The sequence below is a fragment of the Gorilla gorilla genome, chromosome 13, assembly GCF_029281585.2.
Source record: "Gorilla gorilla gorilla isolate KB3781 chromosome 13, NHGRI_mGorGor1-v2.1_pri, whole genome shotgun sequence".
Taxonomy (NCBI): domain Eukaryota; kingdom Metazoa; phylum Chordata; class Mammalia; order Primates; family Hominidae; genus Gorilla; species Gorilla gorilla.
In genome coordinates, this window is record NC_073237.2 from 30,219,193 (window position 1) to 30,240,696 (window position 21,504).

At 39.7% G+C, this 21,504-nt stretch overlaps 1 protein-coding gene across 4 annotated transcripts; it reads right to left on the reverse strand.

Moving 5' to 3' along the window:
- Nucleotides 1-883: 883 nt before the first annotated feature.
- LOC101145348 (zinc finger protein 658) lies at nucleotides 884-21,252 on the reverse strand. 4 transcript variants are annotated; one of them, XM_031007056.3, is made up of 5 exons: nucleotides 21,085-21,252; nucleotides 18,349-18,375; nucleotides 14,143-14,269; nucleotides 13,772-13,867; nucleotides 884-4,732 (listed from the first exon to the last, which is right to left on the reverse strand). In XM_031007056.3, exons 1-5 carry the CDS (start codon nucleotides 21,247-21,249, stop codon nucleotides 1,791-1,793), a joined length of 3,357 nt encoding a protein of 1,118 aa, XP_030862916.3. In that variant the 5' UTR covers nucleotides 21,250-21,252; the 3' UTR covers nucleotides 884-1,790. The 4 variants fall into 4 exon arrangements, with proteins under 4 accessions (XP_030862916.3, XP_030862915.2, XP_018889667.3 ...); XM_031007055.3 differs by having other exon boundaries at nucleotides 20,843-21,244; XM_019034122.4 differs by having other exon boundaries at nucleotides 18,349-18,407; nucleotides 20,843-21,161.
- Nucleotides 21,253-21,504: the final 252 nt, after the last annotated feature.

Sequence of the window (21,504 nt, forward strand, 5' to 3'; positions counted from 1 at the left end):
TAATTCTAAAGATGCCATCATTCTCCCTCACACTATCCTTGCCCACAATATAACAAGGGATGGGAATTAGAGACGTTTTTCTTGGGTCAACTGATTTATTGTCCTCATGCTTAACCTATCAGATCAAACTTGCAGAAAGCAAGATGCTCAGGGCTGGGGAAAATTGTTACTGGTCTAGGTTTTAAAAATGATTTTGTCTACTTTCTTTTCTGTGCTCATCAAACCGTAGTCTAAAATGATGGCACATTAACTAAATGCTTTCTTGGCTAAGATTATGCCACATTATATTGTTTTACCAAAAGTGAGTCTGCTTTCTCGTACCAGGACTGTACTTCTGGGACAAAGTAGTCCTTTTTATTCCAATTCCAAAACCTGCTGTCTTAGTTTGGTAGAAATACCACTGGTTTGCGATGCAGTGTGAGGAGGCATCATGATGTTGGAGGAAAATATTCCAAACGGGATGCTGAGGCTATATGCATACAACGGAGGAGAGGAGACCAGTTGCCTTATAATCATCCTGTGCAAAATGAGTAAGTGGAGTGGGATAAAATTAAAATAAAGGCAAACAAAAAGTATATAAGAATCACCCTGTCCTCCCTGGCGCCCCCCTGCAAACACACAAACACACAAGGTGACTGGGGAAATCTCAGCTATCTCCAAGGTCCTAGAAGAACAGGCAAGACTAGTTTTAGGACAAGACTAATTAATATCCAGACATAGCAGGCAGGCCAAAATCTAACAGCACTGAGGGAAGCCAACAGAGGACACAGTCACTCAGAAAAGGAAGTGGACATGCCCAGTGCAGGTTTGGCTGTTGGCACCCACTAGAACTCACCAGTGAGTTATAACGTTTATATACAGACTAAAAGATCTTCCACAGAGCTCAAACTATTCACATTTATTCATATTCTCCACAGAATTCAAAGTATTCCATTTTTAACTTCACATTCTGCAGTGAGTTTTTCTATAGGTAAATATTTTCTTATACATGTTCTATAAAATTTTTGATATTACAAAACAGAAGCTTGGTACATCAGTTCTAGGTGAATATTTTATCTCCAATTCTAAAACTGACATTTCCTCAGAAAAAAATACCTAGGAAAAATGTCATTTATTCAAAATATGAAATTTTATTATAATTGATGTTTAATGCAATTCACTTTATGAAGGTTTTTGTGGTTTTCCCTAAAATGTCTGTTTTAATGAAGGCTCCTGATCATCCTGGATGTCGACAAGTTTTCTTCTTCATGTGACGTCTCTGATGCACAATAAACTGATTAGTTTTTCTAAAACTGATTATACTCATAGAGTTTCATCTCACTCTAACATAAAGTTTAAGCTAAACTACGTCCATTTAACTAATAAGCCAAATTTGTAAAAGCTTAACAGACTATAAACTTGACTCTTGCTTTAAAGCAACAAAAACAAAACCCTGGTGAAGACCTGGAAGTGAATTCTGTTCGTTTTTTCAGACTCTAGCTTCCTTGACCTTGTGCTCTATGGTTTTCAACACACAGGACCCAAGTTTGCTGCAGAAATAACCTCCAAATCCATCTTATGAACCAGGAAGACTGTGAGGTGTGTTTTTTTTTTTTAAGGGCCAAGAGTAAATGTAATATATATCATTAGCACCACATCCCATGGTCAGCCCCACCTGAATAAATGGCATATTGGGATTTTCCCACAAACTATGAGCCTAATGAAAAAGGAAATGGATAAGGGAAACAAGTTCCCAGCCTATGTCACATGAGTTTCTGCACTATGTGTTATGTGGTAAGGTATGCATTCCCTCAGGACTTCCCAAATCCATTACATGCTAGGGTTTTCTCTCTGGTATGCATTCTGGTGTGATGTACCCTAAGAGCTGCCTTACGGACAAAAGTTTTCCCACATTCATCACATTCATAGGGTTTCTCCCCTGTGTGAATTCTCTGGTGTACTCTGAGAGTTGAATTTTGGGCAAAAGCTTTCCCACATTCATTACACTCATAGGGTTTCTCCCCTGTGTGAATTCTCTGGTGTGCACTAAGGTGTGATTTCTGGGAGAACGTTTTCCCACAATCATTGCATTCATAGGATTTCTCCCCTGTGTGAATTCTTTGATGTACTCTGAGGGTTGAATTATGGGCAAATGGCTTCCCACATACATTACATTCGTAGGGTTTCTCCCCCGTATGAACTCTCTGATGTGCACTAACATATGACTTCTCAGAGAAGGTTTTCCCACATTCACTGCATTCATAGGGTTTCTCCCCTGAGCGAGTTCTAAGATGTGCTCTGAGATGTGATGTCTTGGAGAAAGTCTTCCCACAGTCATTACATTCATAGGGTTTCTCCCCTGTGTGAATTCTGTGATGTGCCCTGAGGGCTGAATTATCAGCAAACGTTTTCCCACATTCATTACACTCATAGGGTTTTTCACCAGTATGAATTCTCTGATGTGCACAGAGGTGTGTTCTTTGGGAGAAAGTTTTCCCACATTCGTTACATTCATAGGGTTTCTCCCCTGTGTGAATTCTTTGATGCACTATGAGGGCTGCCTTATAGACAAAAGTTTTCCCACATACGTTACATTCATACGGTTTTTCCCCTGTGTGAATTCTCTCATGTCCACTGAGGTATGATTTTTGGGAGAAAGTTTTCCCACACTTGCTACATTCATAGGGTTTCTCCCCTGTGTGAATTCTCCGATGTGTACTGAGGCGTGTCTTCTGCAAAAAAGTTTTTCCACATTCACTACATTCATAGAGTTTCTCCCCTGTGTGGATATTCTGATGTGCTCTAAGGGCTGAATTATGGGCAAATGTTTTCTCACATTCATTACATTCATAGGGTTTCTCCCCCGTGTGAATTCTCTGATGTATTTTGAGGGCTGAATTATGGGCAAAAGTTTTCTCACAGTCATTACATTCATAGGGTTTTCTACCTGTGTGAATTCTCTGATGTGCTCTCAGGGCTGAATTGTAGGTGAAAGATCTCCCACATTCATTACATTCATAGGGTTTCTCCCCTGTGTGAATTCTTTGATGTGCCTTGAGAACAGAAATATGGGCAAAAGACCTTCCACATTCATTACATTCATAAGGTTTCTCCCCCGTGTGAATTCTATGATGTGCTCTGAGGGCTGAATTATGGGCAAAAGTTTTCTCACAGCCACTGCATTTGTAGGGCTTCTCACCTGTGTGAATTCTTTGATGTGCTCTCAGGGCTGAGTTATAGGTAAAAGATTTCCCACAGTCATTACATTCATAGGGTTTCTCCCCTGTGTGAACTCTCTGATGTACACTGAGGTGTGTCTTGTGAGAGAAAGTTTTCTCACATTCAACACATTCATAGCGTTTTTCACCTGTGTGAATTCTCTGATGTGCTCTGAGATGTGATGTCTTGGAGAAAGTTTTCCCACATTCAATACATTCATAGGGTTTCTCCTCCATGAGAATTCTCTGATGTCCTTTGAGATGTGATGTCTTCCCATATTCACTGCCACCACAGAGTTCCATCTCTGCATCTGTTTTCTGGTGTCCTATGAGGGGTGACTTGTAAGATCTCCCACAGCCATTGTTATCACAAGGTTTCTCTTTTGTGTGAATTCTCAGATGTTTACTGAGGGTTGAATTCTGACAGAAAGCTTTCCTACATTCATTACATTCATAAAGTTTGAATCCCACATAAGTTCCAGGATGCTGAATAGGATGTGAACTTGAACAAAAGGATTTTGCACATTCCTCATATTGGTAAGTTTTCTCTCCTGAGTGGGGCCTCTGATGCTGAATGAGGTGTGCTTTCCGGTAAAAGGATTTTCTGCATTTCCCATGTTCATCAGAAAGGTAGAATTTATCTTCTGTGTGAATTCTCTGATGTGCTGTAAAGTCTAATTTCTGGTAGAGGGCATCTGTACATTCATTATGTTCACCAAATTTATCTCCAGCTTGTGTTTTCTGATGTACTATATGGGCTGAGCTCTGGCTAAAATTTTCTTCACATTTGTTGCTTTCAAAAGCACTCCATCCTGTAATAGTTCTCTGAGATTGAGTGAGGGGTGACTTCCTACTGAAATTAATCCCCCTTTCATTACACTCATAGTGTGTCATAGCCATGTGAACTTTATTGTATGCAACAGCGGTGGTTTTGTCACAGGATGTCCCATATTCATTAAGATCAGAGCATTTCCCCCTTGTGTCAGTTCTCAAGTGGTTAAATAAAGTGGTTTTATCAAAGTTTTTTCTAAATTCATCATCCTTACAGGACTTTTCTCCTGTTAGAAAACTCTGAGGTGTAATACAAATTGTCTTATCATGTAAACCTTGTCCAGATCCATCACATTCAAAAGATTCCTCCAAAGTTTGAAATTTCCAATGCTGATCTTTCTTATAATGGAAAGCTTTAGCATTTTCACCATGTTCATAAGATTTCTCTTCAGCATGAGCTTTCTCATGCTTAATATCAAGCTGCAGTTTCTCACACACATTCATGTATTCAGTCTTCTTTCTTGAATATTTTCTTTCACTTATAATTAATTGAGAAGCAATTGGCAAATTCATTCTGTGTGAGTCACATTTACAGGATATTTTTTCTGAAAGCTCTGGAGCTATTTCCAGATTAAATGGTTTTTCTAAAACTTTCTGTCCTTCTTTACTCAATGTTTTGTCAGCATCATTGATGAATATTTCTTGCCACAGAGGTTTTTCTTGTTTTTCCCGGATCCCTTTGATGTGATCAACTTTAAAATATCCTAAAATGAGAAAAATTGAAAATATAGTATAAATCTTACATTTCTCATGGAGAAGAACTTATATTTTGATTTTGGTTTTGGTTTTTGAAATAGGGTATTGCTCTGTCACCCAGGCTGGAGTGCAGTGGCATGATCATAGCTCACTGCAGCCTTGAACTCCTACGCTCAAGTGATCCTCCCACTTCAGCCTCCCTACTAGATGGGACTACAGGGATATGCCACCATGTCCTGTTAATTTTTTTAATATTTAGTGGAGAGAGGGTCTTGCTACATTGCCCAGGCTGATCTTAAACTCCTGAGCTCAAGCGATCCTCCTGCCTTGACCTCCCAAAGTGCTGGGATTACAGGCATGAGCCACTGTGCCCGGCCCATGTTTTGTTATGTATTTTATTCTATTGTTTCTGGTCATGTTTCCAAATATTAAATAATTCATGCACACAGACAGATTCTCTCCTCATCCATGCTGTTTATAAAACAGGTATTATTTCTGGGGCCAGTCAAGGTGGAGTAGTAACTCCTTTCCTCCCACATCTTCCCTCTTACAATTAAAAATCCCTAGAGAAAAAACAAAAGAACAAAAAAAGATTAACAAATATACAAAGACTACAAAATGGAAAGAAAGTGGACTTCAGGACTTAAGAAATGACACAGTATAGAATTCCAAGGCTATTCTATATCCTAGACTGGGCGCTGAAGAAACCTACAATCCTGCACTGACAGGCACAGACAAAAAGAGCACAAAGAAAAGCCTGCTTCTTCCAGCCAGAGGTCTGAGAAAATGGTGGTCTAATAGAACAGGAAACACTCTTGATGTTTTCTCATGCTCAGGCCAAACCAAAATGATACACTCCTGTGGTTCCATGGAGGCTGAGCAGGCAGCTAATGTTCCCTGCCATAGATACACAGGATCTGCATGCTCTTATATGTTTTCTTCCATGAGCCATGAAGAATCCTGAGAAAGTTCCATTCTTAGGATATGCTGGGAGATGGTCACAGCAGCCACTACCAAAATTCTGCCTAGAACCAAATTATTATCTAATTTATGGAACAAATGTCTTAATCTGCAAGGGCAAGAATATAATAAGTTGTTTCAGGGCACTGATAGGAACTCATAGCAGCTATGGGAAGGAAACAAGAAAAAAAGAAGCACAGAAGTAAGAGCAGAGGCAGGAATACACAGTAGGCCCAATACTCAAGCAGAAGAGATAAGATAAAGTAGCACTTGTGATAACCATGGCTTCAAACCTGAAGACACAATGCATTCAACAGCTGAATTCACATTCTTCTCAAATGCACATGGAACAATCATCAAAACAGACTATATTCTAGACTGTAAGACAAACCTTCACAAATATAGAAGAAATAAATTATACAGAGGATGATCTTGGGCCACAGAGAAATTATACCAGAAATCAGTAAACACAAATTTCTCTGGAGAAATACAAAAGAACTGTAAGTTATACATTCCTAATTAACCCATGGGTGAAAGAATTCTCAAATGAGATATTTTGAAGTGAATGTAAACAAAACAACTTAGAATACAGAAATTTGTGGATGCAGCTAAGGCAGTACACAGAGATAAATTTGGGGCTTAAATTTTTTTGGCCAGACGCGGTGGCTCACGCCTGTAATCCCATCACTTTGAGAGCCTGAGGCATGTGGATCACACGGTCAGGAGTTTGAGACCAGCCTGACCAACATGGTGAAACCCCTTCTCTACTAAAAGTACAAAAGTTAGCCAGGTGTGGTGGTGCATGCTTGTAATCCCAGCTACTCAGGAGGCTGGGGCAGGAGAATTGCTTGAACTCGGGAGGTGGAGGTGCAGTGAGCCACGGTACTCCAGCCTGGGTGACAGAGTGAGACTCTGTCTTTAAAAAAATTATATTTGAAAAGAAAGATCTCCAGTCAGATGCTTGTTTCCCCCTTAGGAAACTAGATAAAGACAGGACATTAAGTTGAAAGAAAGTAGAAGGATGACAAAAAAGTCAAACCAAAAGCTTAATTTTTTTAAACGTTTTTTAATGATAAAAACCATCAGAGAGAAAAAAAGAGAAGACACAAATTACCAATACCAAAAATTCAAGAGAGGACTAACTACTAACAGACATTCAAGAGATAATAAAACAACATTAACAATAACTCTGTCTTAGTTCGGGCTACTACAACAAATTACCATAGACTAAATGGCTTAAAGAATAAACATTTATTTTTCCCAGTGCAGGAGACTAGAAGTCTGAGATTAGGGTGCCAACATGACTGTGTTCTTGTGAAGACCTCTTCTGGTTTACAGACCACTCACTTCTTGTTATATCCTTACGTGGTGAAAAGTGAAGTAGCTAGCTCTGACACCGTTTTGTAACAGCATTCTAATCTCTCTCTCTTTTTTTTTTTAACTATAAAAGCAAACTAACTTTATTTGGACAATCTAAGTGGAAAGAAGGGGCAGGTGAATGTGTATTGTAACCACAGAGAATATATTCTATGTCAAATGTTAAAGCATAATGGCAGAATAGTCTAAAAGACATTTTTTTCTAAAGGAGCTGTCAGTGAAAAGGATATTTACGACAACATATTAACTTACTTCATTATGATGGAGGATATGTTAACTTAATGTCTAATTTACTCAAATTTTAACTATGTTTGCATATGTAAATAAGGCTTAAGAATGTAATGAAATCTTCCTCTATATATGTGTATGTGTGTGTGTGTGTGTGTGTGTGTGTGCAGTTCCAAAGAACAACTTCTGGACCAAATGGTTTTAACTAGTAAATTTTACCAAACATCCAAGGAAGAAATAATACCAATCCTACACAATGTCTTCTAGAAAATAAAAGATGGAATATTTCCCAAATCATTTTATAAGGCCTGCCTCATCCTCATAGCAAGATTAGGCAAATACTATTCAAGAAAAGAAACTTTCAGACCAATATCTCCCATAACATAAATGCAAAAATGTCCCAAAAAGTACAGCGAAATATATAAACATAGATAATGTATCAGTGAAATTTACCTCAAAAATGCCAAACAGTTACTACACTGCAATACTATAAAAACTATAGTTTTTATGCAGCATTTCAGGTCAATGTAATCTCCTATCATTAGTCTGAAGAACTAAAACCACACACTACATCAATGCCAAAAATTTTAACAAAATTCAAAATCCATTTATTAATTTAATAAAAGTAATCTATAAAAAGCCTATAACTAACATTATACTCAAGAGAGACTGAATGTTTTCCCTCTAAGATCAGGAAAAAGACAAAGATGCCCACTACCAGTAGCTTTACACAAGATTGCACTGGAAGGACCAGCCAGTGCAAAAAGGTAAGAATAAAAACACAAAGATACAGAGTAAATTTACACAGAAAATTCAAAATCAAAAAAGTTTCTTGAACTAATAAGTGTTTTTAGCAAGGGCAGAATCTAAGGCCAATATACAAATCTATGACTACAAACATACAATGACGAATTGGAATTTTAAATCACAGAAACAATATTTATCACAGCACCAAAACAAAATTAAAAACAAAAATTAAAAAAGCCTCGTTATCTGTGTTCTAAAAACTAAAAGACATTGATGAAAGAAATCAAAGAAACAGTAAATAAATCAGTAGGGATATTTTGTGTATGGATTGGAAGACTGTACGTTGTTAAGATGTCAATTCTCCTAAGTTCTGCAGATTCAATGCCACTCCAGTTTAAATGCCAACATGTTTCCTTTGTAAAGATTATGAACCTCATTTAAAAATTTATACAGAAGATGAAAACTGGAGAAGTACTTGACTTCAAAACTTAATAAGCTAGAGTAATCAAGTTAATATGGTATTGGCATAAGGAAAGACATGTAGATGAATGAAAAGGAATATAAACTACAAAAATGACCCCCAAATGTACAGCCATCTGTTTTCTAAGAAAAGTGGAAATGCTGTTCAGTGGAGAAGTAACAGTCTTTTCAAAAAGTGATGCTGGAATAACTGGACTCCCTGTTCCAAAAAGATTAAACTTGACACATAACTCATACTTTCTATAGAATTTAACACAAAATGGATTATCAACTAAGTGTAAAAACTGAAGCTGTAAAATTTCTAGAAGAAAATAGGATTCCTAAATCTGTTACTTTGAGTTTCAAAGTTTCTAGATAGAACAACAAAAGCAGGTTCTGTAAAAGAAAACTAGTAAGTTGGACTTTATCAAAATTAATAATCAGTTTTAGTGAGCCTCCTCTGAAGTTATACTAGCGGGAGTGAGGTGCAGCATCACTGCCTGCTACGTGGGGAAGGAAGTCCAGTTCCCCACTGATCTGACGCCCTGGGGGTGGAAGAGGAGGCTTCTACTTTTTTTTTTTCCTTCCTTTTGAGACAGTTTCTCTTGTCGCCCAGGCCGGAATGGAGTGGTGCAATCTTGGCTCACTGCAACCTCTGCCTCCCGAGTTCAAGCGATTCTCCTGCCTCAGCCTCCTGAGTAGCTGGGATTACAGGCCCCTGCCACCACGCCTGGCTAATTTTTGTACTTTTAGTAGAGACGGGGTTTTGCGACGTTGGTCAGGCTGGTCTCGAACTCCTGACCTCAGGTGATCCACCCGCCTCGGCCTCCCAAAATGCTAGGATTACAGGTGTGAGCCACCGTGCCTAGCTGAGGCTTCTACATTAACCCTGGGCATGGGTGAAAGATCAGGAGCCCCACAAGGACTCTGATAACACTAACCACCTTGTATTTTGTCAGGTGCCAAGACCCCTAGTGCATCTTCATTCTTCTTTCCACCCTTCAGTAGTGTGATCTCGGCTCACCATAACCTCCACCTCCCAGGTTCAAGCAATTCTCGTGCCTCAGCCTCCCAAGCAGCTGGGATTACAGGCACGAGCCACCATGATTGGCTAATTTTTTTGTATTTTTAGTAGAGACAGGGTTTTGCCATGTTGGCTAGGCTCGTTAAACTCCTGGCCTCAAGTGGTCTGCCTGCCTCGGCCTCCCAAGGTTCTGAGATTACAAGTGTGAGCCACTGTGCCTGGCTAGATATTGCATTCTTTACAAACTGAAGGTTTGTGGCAACCCTGAGTTGGGCAAGTCTGTTGGTGCCATTTTTCCAACAGCAAGTGCTCACTTTGTGTCTGACTCAGCAGTTTTTAGCAAACAAATATTTTAATTAACGCATGCATACTGTTTTTTAGACATGTTACCGCACATCTAAAAGACTAAAGTATAGTGTAAACATAAAACTTTTATAAGCCCTAGGAAAACACATTGTGTGTAACTTGCTTTACTGTGAAATTTGCTTCATTGTAGCGGTCTGGAACAGAAACTGCAATGTCTCTGAGGCATCCTTCTATATACAGATATTTAGCTGCACTTAGTGGGTAGAGTAGAAAGGAATACATTTACTCCATCCTTCCCCTGGGTAATGCATTCTGTATTTTATTAAATCCTTCCCTAAGAAGAGTCATTAACCTATTCTATATGATCTTCTAGAATATTTCTACTTTTGCTTTGATAATTAGGTCTTAAGCCAACTGAATTCGACTTTTTGTTTTGTTTTGATATATATGGATACCTCAAGATCCTTTCCTCATTGTTCTCCAGTGTCATCTATCTAAGATGTCTATCAAGTATATGTTTTTTCTTTTCTCTTTTTTTTTTTTTTTTTTTTGAGACGGGGTCTTCCTCTGTCACCCAGGCTGGAGTGCAGTGGAACAATCTCGACTCAATGCAAGCTCTGCCTCCTGGGTTCACGCCATTCTCCTGCCTCAGCCTCCCAAGTAGCTGGGACTACAGGTACCTGCCATCACGCCTGGCTGATTTTTTTGTATTTTCAGTAGAGACGGGTCTCCATCTCCTGACCTTGTGATCCACCCACCTTGGCCTCCCAAAGTGCTGGGATTACAGGCATGAGCCACCATGCCTGGCCTCATGTTTTTTTCTTGAACTTTCTACTCTGTTTCACTAATTTGCTAAATCATCCCACCCCCCAGCTCCATGCTACTTAGCTACAAAGCACTTTACATAAAGCCTCAATATCTGGTAGAGCAGCAAATCCTCCTGTATCACTCGTTTTTATGAATGGGATTGTGTTTGGTATAGCGTTACCTCTTTACAGATGTATCCCGACTTGAATTTATTATATAGGTGTTTCCTCTCTTTTCTCTTTGATAGGGTTAGCTGAAGTTTAATTCATTTTATTTTTCTTGTAAGAAACATTCCATTTCTGTTTTCCATTTTATTTTTAATTTTACTTTTAAATTCTTCTGTTTTCACTATTGTATTTTTGATGCTGTTCTTGCTTCATTAATGAGACTACGAACTTCCTTCTGTCCACTACTTTAGCTATACCTGATGGTTTCTAACTTGCAGTTACAATTATTTCATTACAGAAATCAAATCCAAAATTGCATTACACTTTTTTGTATATTGTTTAAAAGAGATACTAAAATTTTTTCAAGTGGATTTTTTTCATTTTATTATTAATTTCTAGATTTACCAAACTAGGTTCAGAGAATACTGTTTGTGTTTATTCTAATTTGTTAGATTTATTGAGGTTTTCTCTTTAGACTAATAGTATACTCTATTTTATCATTATTCAATTAAAACATGAAAGTTTTGTTTTTTGCATTAGCATACATATACACAAATGTATGGTTCACTTTAATACAAATGTAATTTATAGCCTCTCTAGGCATATTTATTTAATGTCCACTGTACTTACTGTTTAATCAGATGAGACATTATGATGTCCTAATTCTAATGAGTTTTAAGTTCTTAGAACTCCATTATTTTATGTTTTAGAAACATTGATATTATATTATTTGGTGCAGTCTTTCAAATCCTTAAAGGTTTTCATTTCCCTGTGCTCTTGAATGAGAGCTTTTCCTACTTTAATGAATTTCTTGCCTGAATTCAAATCTGAATGATATAGAACATGAAACCTACATTATTTTATCTTTATTGACTCAACAACTTTACTGATTTTTTTTTTTTAAATTTTTTGGGACTGAGTCTTGCTCTTTTGCCCAGGCCAGAGTGCAGTGGTGCTATCTCAGCTCACTGCAAGCTCTGCCTCCTGGGTTTATGCCATTCTCCTGCCTCAGCCTCCCAAGTAGCTGAGACTATAGGCGCCCGGCTAATTTTTTGTATTTTTAGTAGAGATGGGGTTTCACCGTGTTAGCCAGGATGGTCTCGATCTCCTGACCTCGTGATCCATCTGCCTTGGCCTCCCAAAGTGCTGGGATTACAGGCATGAGCCACCGCGCCTGGCCCAACTTTACTGATCTTTTATAATGATCTTTCTATGTTACTTATTTAGGGATATCCTTTTTAGACAATCAACATGATCCAATAATTTACATTTAGTGACTCAGCAACATACTTGATCTAAATTATGTCACTCTTTATGTGATGCTGTTTGTTGGTATGGCTTCAAACAAAAACCTTAATTGTGCTTCACTTCTAATAAGATGATTTTACTTTTTTATTCTAAAAATGACATTGAAAACTATAACTTTTTAAGATTTCTGGAATCGTTTATTCGTACAAAGCCTAATAGGCATATAAAAAGATGCCTGATATCATTAGTGACCAGGGAAATTGTTATAGACTTATTTGTGTCCTTCCCAAATTCTTATCTTGAAGCCCTAACCCCCAGTGTAACTGTATTTGCAGACAAGGCCTTCAAGGAGGCAAAAAGGGTAAAAATGAGGTCACAGGGAAGGACCCTAATCCAGTAGTACTGATATCTTTATAAGAAGCAGAAGAAACACCAGAGTATTCTCTCTCTCCCACTGCATGTGCACGGAGGAAAGGCCACATGAACACACAGCAAGAAAGTGGCTGTCTTCAAGCCAGGAAGAGACGCTTCACCAGAAACCAACTTATTAGTACTTTCATTTTGGACTTCCAGCCTCCAGAATCATGAGAATTTCTGTTGTTTAAACAACCCAGCCTATGGTATTTTATTATGATAGCCCTAGCTGACTAATACAGAAATGTACATCAAAACCACAGTGAGATATCACTTCACATCCACTGGGGTGGCTAGAATCAAAAAGTCAAACAATAACAAGCATTGGTGAGGATGTGGAGAAATCAGAACCCCCATATGCTGCTGTTAGGAATGGAAAAATGCTGCATTTAGAAAAACAGTCTGGTGGTTCCTCAAACAGATAAAGACACAGATACCATATGACCCAGCAGTTTCACTCCTAGGAATATACACAAGGGAAATAAAACCAATTGTACATGCAGAAACCTGTAAATAAATGTTTATATTAGCATTATTTGTAGGTGGAATCCCAAATATCTACTGACTGATAAATGGACAAACAGGTGGTACATCCATACAACGGGACATTATTTGGCCATAAAAAGAATGAAACATGTATTTTATATCAGTTGTAAACATTATGCTAGGCAAAATAAACCAATCACAAAAGACCACATATATGATCCAATTTATATAAAATGTCTAAAATAGGCATATTTATAGACACAGAAGTAGACTGTGGTTACCTAGGGCTGCAGAGGGCAGGGGGGATGGGACAGTGATAACTAAAGGGTACACATATGTTTGCGGTGATGAAAATTAACTGTGGTGATGTCTGCATATACAGTCATCCCCTGGTATCCATGGGGAATTGATTCCAGGATTCTCTTAAATACCAAAATCCACAAATGCCCAAGTCCTTGATACAAAATGGCATAGTATTTGCATATAACCTATGCACATCCTCTTGTATACTTTAAATCATCACCATATTAATTATGCTACCTAATACAATGTAAATGCCATGTACATAGTTGTTATACTATATTGTTCAGGGAATAGTGACAGGAAAAAAATGTCTATACATGTTGAATGAAAGTGCAATATTTCTTCCCTGAATAGTTTTGATCTGTGGTTGCTTGAAGTCACTGACCTGTACACTTTAACGGAGTGAATTGTAGGCATGTGAATTATATCTCAATAAAGCTGTTTCAAAAAAACTTTCAAAGGTGCTCTCCCTCTAAAGTCTAAGTACCCCCAGGGGGCTCCTTCTGTTAATGCCCACTCACCTGGGTACCTCTGGTTCAGGAATTCATCTTCTAAAGACCATGGCTCTTCTCCTTTCTCCAACGTGGAGATCACCTTGGGTTTAGTAATGCAATATCCTGTAAACAAAATAATTGACATGGACCAGATTCACAGCCTTTTGGATTTCCAAAGGTAAAAACAAGATATGGCAGCAAAGCATTAACTGAGGGTGTTCATTTGAAATTTTTAATGGGAAAGTAATGACATGTTGCTTTTGTTTCTGTAAAGGTTTCAACTACTTCAGACCTTTTAATCCAAAGCTCTTTAATCTCTATGAAGGGTCCATGTGTTTTGATACTTTTCAAAAAGGGACATATATTCTCGAGAGAGCACCATGGTAAGCTCTGCTCACCCACTGAGACGAGGAGGCTGTAGTTCTCCAGCATCACATCTCTGTACAGCGTCCTCTCGACAGGGCCCAGGTGCTGCCACTCCTCCTGGGTGAATTCCACAGTCACGTCCTGGAATGACACTGATGCCTGTAACAACATTTATCACAACAAATATAACAACGGTTTGTTCAAGGGTTCAGAATTGGGTGACACAGAAAATATCTTTGAGAGCTACTACTAAAATGGTTATAAAGGCCTATTTTAGACCCAAAATTGTCTTAACATATGTAACTCAAAACATTTTTTAACTTGCCATAATTTCTCTATGTATTTATGAATTCTAGGTTTTTGTAAGACAAAAAAAAATTCAATGTAAAACAACTTCCTTCCAACCACCTCCTTCCTTCTTCCACATCACAAATTATCCGGGGTAGTCTCTAGGACATTCACACCCTCCCTGGACATCATCACTGTAAATTCTGGGGGCTAAGGAAGAGATATATGTGAAGTTTGGAGATACCCTGACCAAACATATATAAATAAATGTATAGAAATATATAAGGGTAGAGCACGCGAAGAGCAGAGAACAGCTACAATAGTTGTAACCAAAGAGACTGGCATAAAAGAACACTTCCTACACTGAGGTCACAGCAATGGATGTAAGAATAGGGATATAATCACAGAAGAGAAGCAACACCCATTTAATACAATACTTTCTTGTACAGCTACTCAAAGCCAGAGATGTTTTCAAAAAAATAGTAACAGAATCAGGAGGGGGCAGAGTCTTAGAAATTGAGAAAAGAGAAAGTTTCCACAACAAGAAGACTTCAAATTCAAATTAGCAAGTGATGACAGTGAAGATACTGAAGATCCAAGAAAATTCCTTCTTACATAAAAGCAATGAGAAACCGGCAAAAACTGCAGAATCAACTTTTTCAGAACTCTAGAAGCTACCAAAGGCTTACAGCAATCTGCAGAACATTGATATGAGAAAAACGGCTGCATCACAGTAAGAACAATGATCTTGTGTCATTTCAACCTGCCCTATATCCATCCCTCTCACTCCCACTCAGCATTAGCTTTGAGAAACATCTGAAACAACAGGAGAATCCAGCGGCCTGGTATCCACTGGATGAGGCAGACTGGGTCACAGGTTGGCCAAAGCCTCATTCCCAGAAAACCCTCATTATCTGACCTAATCTGTGGTTCCCTGGAAGAGCTGACTTGAAAGGCTGATTGAATTAAGTCAGAGTTCCCCAGTGTGAAAAGCCTTATTCTTGAAGGCATTTGCCAAAAACATTCAAAGGCAATTGTTTAACTCAGCAGCTAACTGAGGCGGTGGATAACACCTGACATAAATAACAGCCTAATTGAAAAGCTTTTTAGAAAGGAAAAACTGGAGAATGGGATATTCATAAAGCTTTTGAAAAGCTCCTATAGATTCTAGAGACTCTAGGTCACCTACATGCATAGAGCTGAGCATATGCCCAGGGCTGTGATTATGCTCTGGAAAGATGTGAGAAGGCCCTAAACTGTCACCCTGGGTGACCCTAGGGTTTGGGGTGAACTGGAAGTGAAGGAAGTGAAGGTTAACATGGGGTTATAAATTGCCTGGATGTCTGTTGAAGGAATGCCCCAGCACTCATGAGGCTCTTTGGCAAAGACTGAGAGCCTTACTTAAGGTTTCAGGCATTTAAGAAAATTTCTGCAGACTTCTGTGGCCACACATGACAATAAACACAGGCTCTACTGAATCAATTAAAAAGTCACTAGACAAATTTCAACAACAACTCCTGCAAATCGAGAAAGTTTTCTAGAGGTGCCACCTTATTTTATTTAAAATGTATAGTTTTCAACAAAAAAATGCAAAACAAGAAAAGAAACAACAAGTAAGACCCATATGCAAGAAAAAAGTACAATCAACAGAAACTGCTCACGAGGAAGCAGGCATTGGACTTAAACAGACGATGACTTTAAATCAACTATGTTACATATGGTCAAAGACTTAGAGGAAATGATATGTAAGGACCAAAGGAAAGTATTAGAATAATATCTCACCAGATAAAGGATATAAATAGACAGAAACTATAAAAAGGGACCAAATAGAAACTCTAAAGTTGGAAAGTACAAAACTAAAACAAATATTTTACCAAAAACACCTGTTCAACAGCAGTTCTGAACGGGTAGAATGAAGCAACTGGACAACATGCCCACTGAGATTATGCAGTGAGAAACAGAAGGAAAAATAACAAGAAATGAACAGTTGGACAGCATCAAGCTTATCAACATATGCCAAATAGACTAACAGAATAGAGACAGAAAGGGTCTAAAACAATATCAGAAGTAGTAATGGCCAAAAAACCCCACAAATCTGACATAAATGATAAATCTACATGCCCAAAATGCTTCACAAACTTTAAGTAGGATAAACTTGGAGAAAGAAATCCACACTTGCTGGGAGCAGTGGCTCACACCTGTAATCTCAACACTTTAGGAGGCAGGCAGATCACTTGAGGCCAAGAGTTCAAGACCAGCCTGGCCAACACGGTAAAACCCCATCTCTACTAAAAATACTAAAATTAGCCAGACATGGTGGTGAATGTCTGGAATCCCAGCTACTTAGGAGGCTGAGGCACAAGGATTGCTTGAACCCAGAAGGTGGAGGTTACAGTGAGCCGAGATCATGCCACTGCACTCCAGCCTGGGTGACAGAGCAAGAGACTGTCTCAAAAAAAAAAAAGAAAAGAAAAGAAAAAGAGAAAAGAGAAATCCACACCTAGACATGAGAATCAGAGTGTTAAAAAGACAGACAATCGGAAAGCTGTAACAGAGAAACAAGTCATCATATTACAGGCTGATTTATAATGAGAAACTATGGAGGACAGAGGGCAATGGGATGACATATTCAAAGTGCTGAAACAAAGACTGTCAACCAATAACCTCTATATCCAGGAAAAATAGAGAAACTGTAATTTTCCCAGGTAAACAAAACCTGAGAGAATTCATCACAGGCAAGACTGCCTATAAGAAATAATAAAGGGAGTGGTTCAGCAAAACTATGGAGATAGAGGAGTAGGTTAGTGGTTGTTTGGGGCTCAGAGGGAATCAAGTGGTAGTTACAGTGTACACAGCTTCTTTCTAAGGCAATAAAAATGTTCTAAAATTGACTGCAGTGATATTAGCACATTATCTGAGAATATACTAAAAAAAATCACTGAATTCTACACTTTAAATGGGTACATGGTAAGATACATGAATTGAATCTCAAAAAAAGCATTTTTAAAAAAAGAAAAAAACAAGGGAAGACAAAATCATTTGGAGACAACAGAGAAGACTAAAGAGCCAAGGACAGAAACTGAGGCTGAGCCGAGTGACAGGACAAGGAAGGTGGCTCCATGAAGACATCAGCCGGGGAAGGACCGGTGAGGGGCAAGTATCACTAACGGAAATGTTCCAGGACAGAGTGAGACATTGAGGCAAGTGCTGCGGAAAAGCCAAGCAAGTTAAGGAAAAGACCACATCCACTGGATTTGATTATACTATGGGTAGGGACACTGGAGGTCCCAGGCAAGTGGCAAGAAAAAATCAAGGCATCCCATGGAGAGTTGACGTTAAATGCTAAGTGTGGAAATATCTGAAAGAGAACAATTTTGGACCATCTGCTGAGCAATCTGAATATCATGGGTACTCAAAATATTTATGGAGAGTGATTTTAAAGACATTCAGTTGATTCATCAGAAAAATGTTAAATTCAACCCTTGCATTGGAGTACTTGAAAAATAGTACTGAACGTGTTCAAATTTAGCATTACAATTTCTACTTCTATTGAAGAAGTAATATTCTGTTATTTGGCAATTTATTAACTAAGTCACCTACCTGAAGAACAATAAATACATTTTGTTATCTTTATGTTTATATTCCATGATAAATCAGTTGGCTTTATCTTTCTCATCAATGTAAACCTTTAAGTATTGTCCGTCTGACACTCCACCATGACTGTCAATAACCTCAGAAATAAATCTGAAGCTTAATTTGGTAAATTTGTAATATCGGAGGATCTGCGTCTATCCACATGCCACTTTGCTCTGCTATTCATCTGCATTTCTACATCTTCTATGAATGTGTCTGATCCATTTCTATTTCTACTTTTCCATGTTAATGTATGGACACATAAACCCTTACAAAACCTATAGTAAAATAAACTGGTTTTTAAAAACCGAACTCACCTGAGACATGTTCATTTTCTGCTGCTCCTGGAAGAGTGCAGAGAACCGTGGAGGTTCAGCTGGGGAGGAGGAAAGAGCAGTGGGGTCATGAGAGACCTGGTCTGCCTCTCAGTTCTTACAGAGATGGTCCCTGACATGAGATGGTTCGACTTGATAATGGTTTTACTGCGACATAACCCCACTGTAATCAAGGAGCATGTAATCCTATTCATGTGCCTAAAAAAAAATACCATCGCACTCAGCTGGAGAAAAGGATTCCCAATGCAGAATGTCCCTTTGACTCTTGAAAAGGGACAGGAAGGACCACTCAAAGATAGCCACACCTGAATATGTGCATCTCTGATACGATTATGTGCGCTTAAACTTACATTTTCACTGAGTAAAGTAATACTGTTTTTTGTTGATTAATAATTATGTTGATTTATTAACAATTATGTTCCCTTTTGACTGAGAAAAGAGTAAAAATAAAACAAAGGATTAAGCAAGTTCAGGTACACAGAGATGAAGCTGTTTACATTCATTAAAACTAATGTCAAAGAACTACTCAGCCGGGCGTGGTGGATCACGCCTGTAATCCCAGCAATTTGGGAGGCCGAGGGGGTGAACTGCTGGAGGCCAAGAGTTCAAGACCAGCCTGGTCAACATGGCGAAATCCTGTCTCTACTAAAAATAGAAAAAAATAAAAAATAAATAAATTTAAAAATAATTTTTTAAAAAAAGAACTACTCAGGCTGACTTAATCAAGTTCTTACTGCCTTTACACCCAGAATTAGCACTTCCACGGAAAAAATAAAGATGGGATGTTTTATGCAAGGAATTTCAGGCCCAATATTTTTGGGCTTCCAATATAGGAAATTCTTCCTCTACTACCAGGAGAGAGGGAGCATTAGTATCACTCTAAATGCCACATGTGGTGATGAACACGGTGTGAGAGGGACTCACAATGTGGAAGAAGTGAAGGCAGAAAGGAAAATAGGCTGCCGTTTGGGATCTGGACAGCTGATTACATCTTCCCTGGATATCATGACCTAACCAGCCCTCCAGTAAAGTGTCTTTTCCACCCAGCTTGATAGTCACTCATCCCTCTCAACCCCAGGGAATTGCCTTCTGCAAGTTAGTCCACAGCAAAGTCACACGGTCTGTGATGGCCTCTGGATGTGGCAACATCACGAAATCTGATGCATATATAGGGAGTCAACAACTGCCTCTGGGGAAGCAATCAGGACCTGCTCCTTTCTAGAATCTTCTGCCTCTGCTCTGATGCTCTGAAGAGGTCTCCGTCATATGGGCTGTTCTTCTATGGCAGTAGTCCCTAGGACTTCCTCTTGACTGCCTCATAGGAGCTGCTTTGCTCCAGAGGGGCTGGGACTTAGGCCTGAGAAACAAACTCAATTGAAACCTTCACCTAATACCCTAAACCTGACTCTTGAGATTCACTAGAAATGTGCTATCCAGCACTGCAGCCATCAGCCACATAGAACCATTGAACACCTGAAGTTTGGCCAGTGCTACAAGTCGAATATTTAGGAAGCAATGAGTTAAGTAAAATAAAGCAGTAAAACTGACTTTGCCTGCCTCTTCTTTTTACTGTAGCTACTGAAAAATTCTAAACTCTTTTTTTTCTTTTTTGAGACAGAGTCTCACTCTGTCACTCAGGCTGGAGTGCAGTGGTGCAATCTCGGCTCACTGCAGCCTCCGCCTCGGGTTCAAGCGATTCTCCTGCCTCAGCCTCCCAAGTAGCTGGGATTACAGGAGTGCACCACCATGCCTGGCTAATTTTTTTATTTTTGTAGAGATGGGCTTTTGCCATGATGGCCAGGCTGGTCTCGAACTCCTGGCCTCAAGTGATCGACTGGCCTAGGCCTCCCAGAGTGCTGGGATTACAGGCATGAGCCACTGCGCCTGGCCAAAAATTCTGATTTATATTTGTGTTTTGCCTTATCTTTCTATTGGACAGCACAGCACCAGAATATCAATCTGTGCCTTTGAGGAGACAGCGGGAACAGTACAAGAGGATTCAGGAGCCTCAGCCTGAATCAGAGACCCGACAGATAGCAGAATGTATCTACCACTTGGTGAGATTCTGTCCACATTTACTTCACAATCATCTACACAGATCTGGAGACAGGCCACTCCGCATAAGCGCTCTGAAGGCTTTAGGCAGGTACTGGCAAGTCTGGGTTTCAGGCAAACAGCATGTTACAACGAGCAGGACAGGGAGTCACATCTCTCAGCATTTGCATCTCACCTCTCTCACCTACTAGTGTGTGCCCTGGGGTACCCATCCCCATGAACTTTCGTCCATTTTTTAAAAATGGCACGTTTATACCAAAGAGGTCGTTGTGAGGGTCAGGTGAAATACCAAACGATGAGAATAAGTGTCTCATAATTGTGAGAGAAGCTTACATTTCACAGTGACTATTACAGACACTTAACAAAATGCTTTACAGGTGACAACTTATTTTTCAGAACAGGAACACGAGTTACTAGTAACCTCCTCCTGTTCGCCGTCAACCTCATCCACGCACATTCCTCTTCCCGGCCCGCAACCCCGCGGGGCCCGGCAGCCCCTACACCTGCGGACAGGACTCGGCCTGGGCCCGCGCACTGGGCCGGGGAGGAGAGGGGAGGGCCATCCTGGGGACTCCTGAGACTGCCTGCTGCTGTCCTCCGCACACAAGCCCGCCCGTCCCCAGGTTCCTGGGCCGCGCGGAGCCCTGTCACCAACGATCTCACCCCAGGTATGCAGCCTCCGTTCCCGCGCAGACCTAAAGACTCGGACACCGTGTCCCTTTCAGGCCCGGGAGGGCGGACGGCAGGAGGTGGGGCTGGGTTTACACATGGGCAGAGCGAGCCCCGAAGCCCCATTCCCAAAGTGCTGCGCGGTAGGCGCGTTAACATTGAAAACTACAATTCCCGTAAGCCCGTGCATCCGAAGGAAGTACTATAATTTTTTCTGCTGCTTTGACCGGCTGGGAGGGACCTTCGGAGCCCAGGGATTTCCCAAATTCCCCGAGGTTGTCAGCATGACCACAAACTGCGAAGCGTGGTTCTTGATGCGATCCTGGTTGGAGAAAAAAGCACCTGAAACAGACATTAACAATTGGGGAAACATGACTATCGACAGGACATTAGAAATATTAAAGAAAATTACCG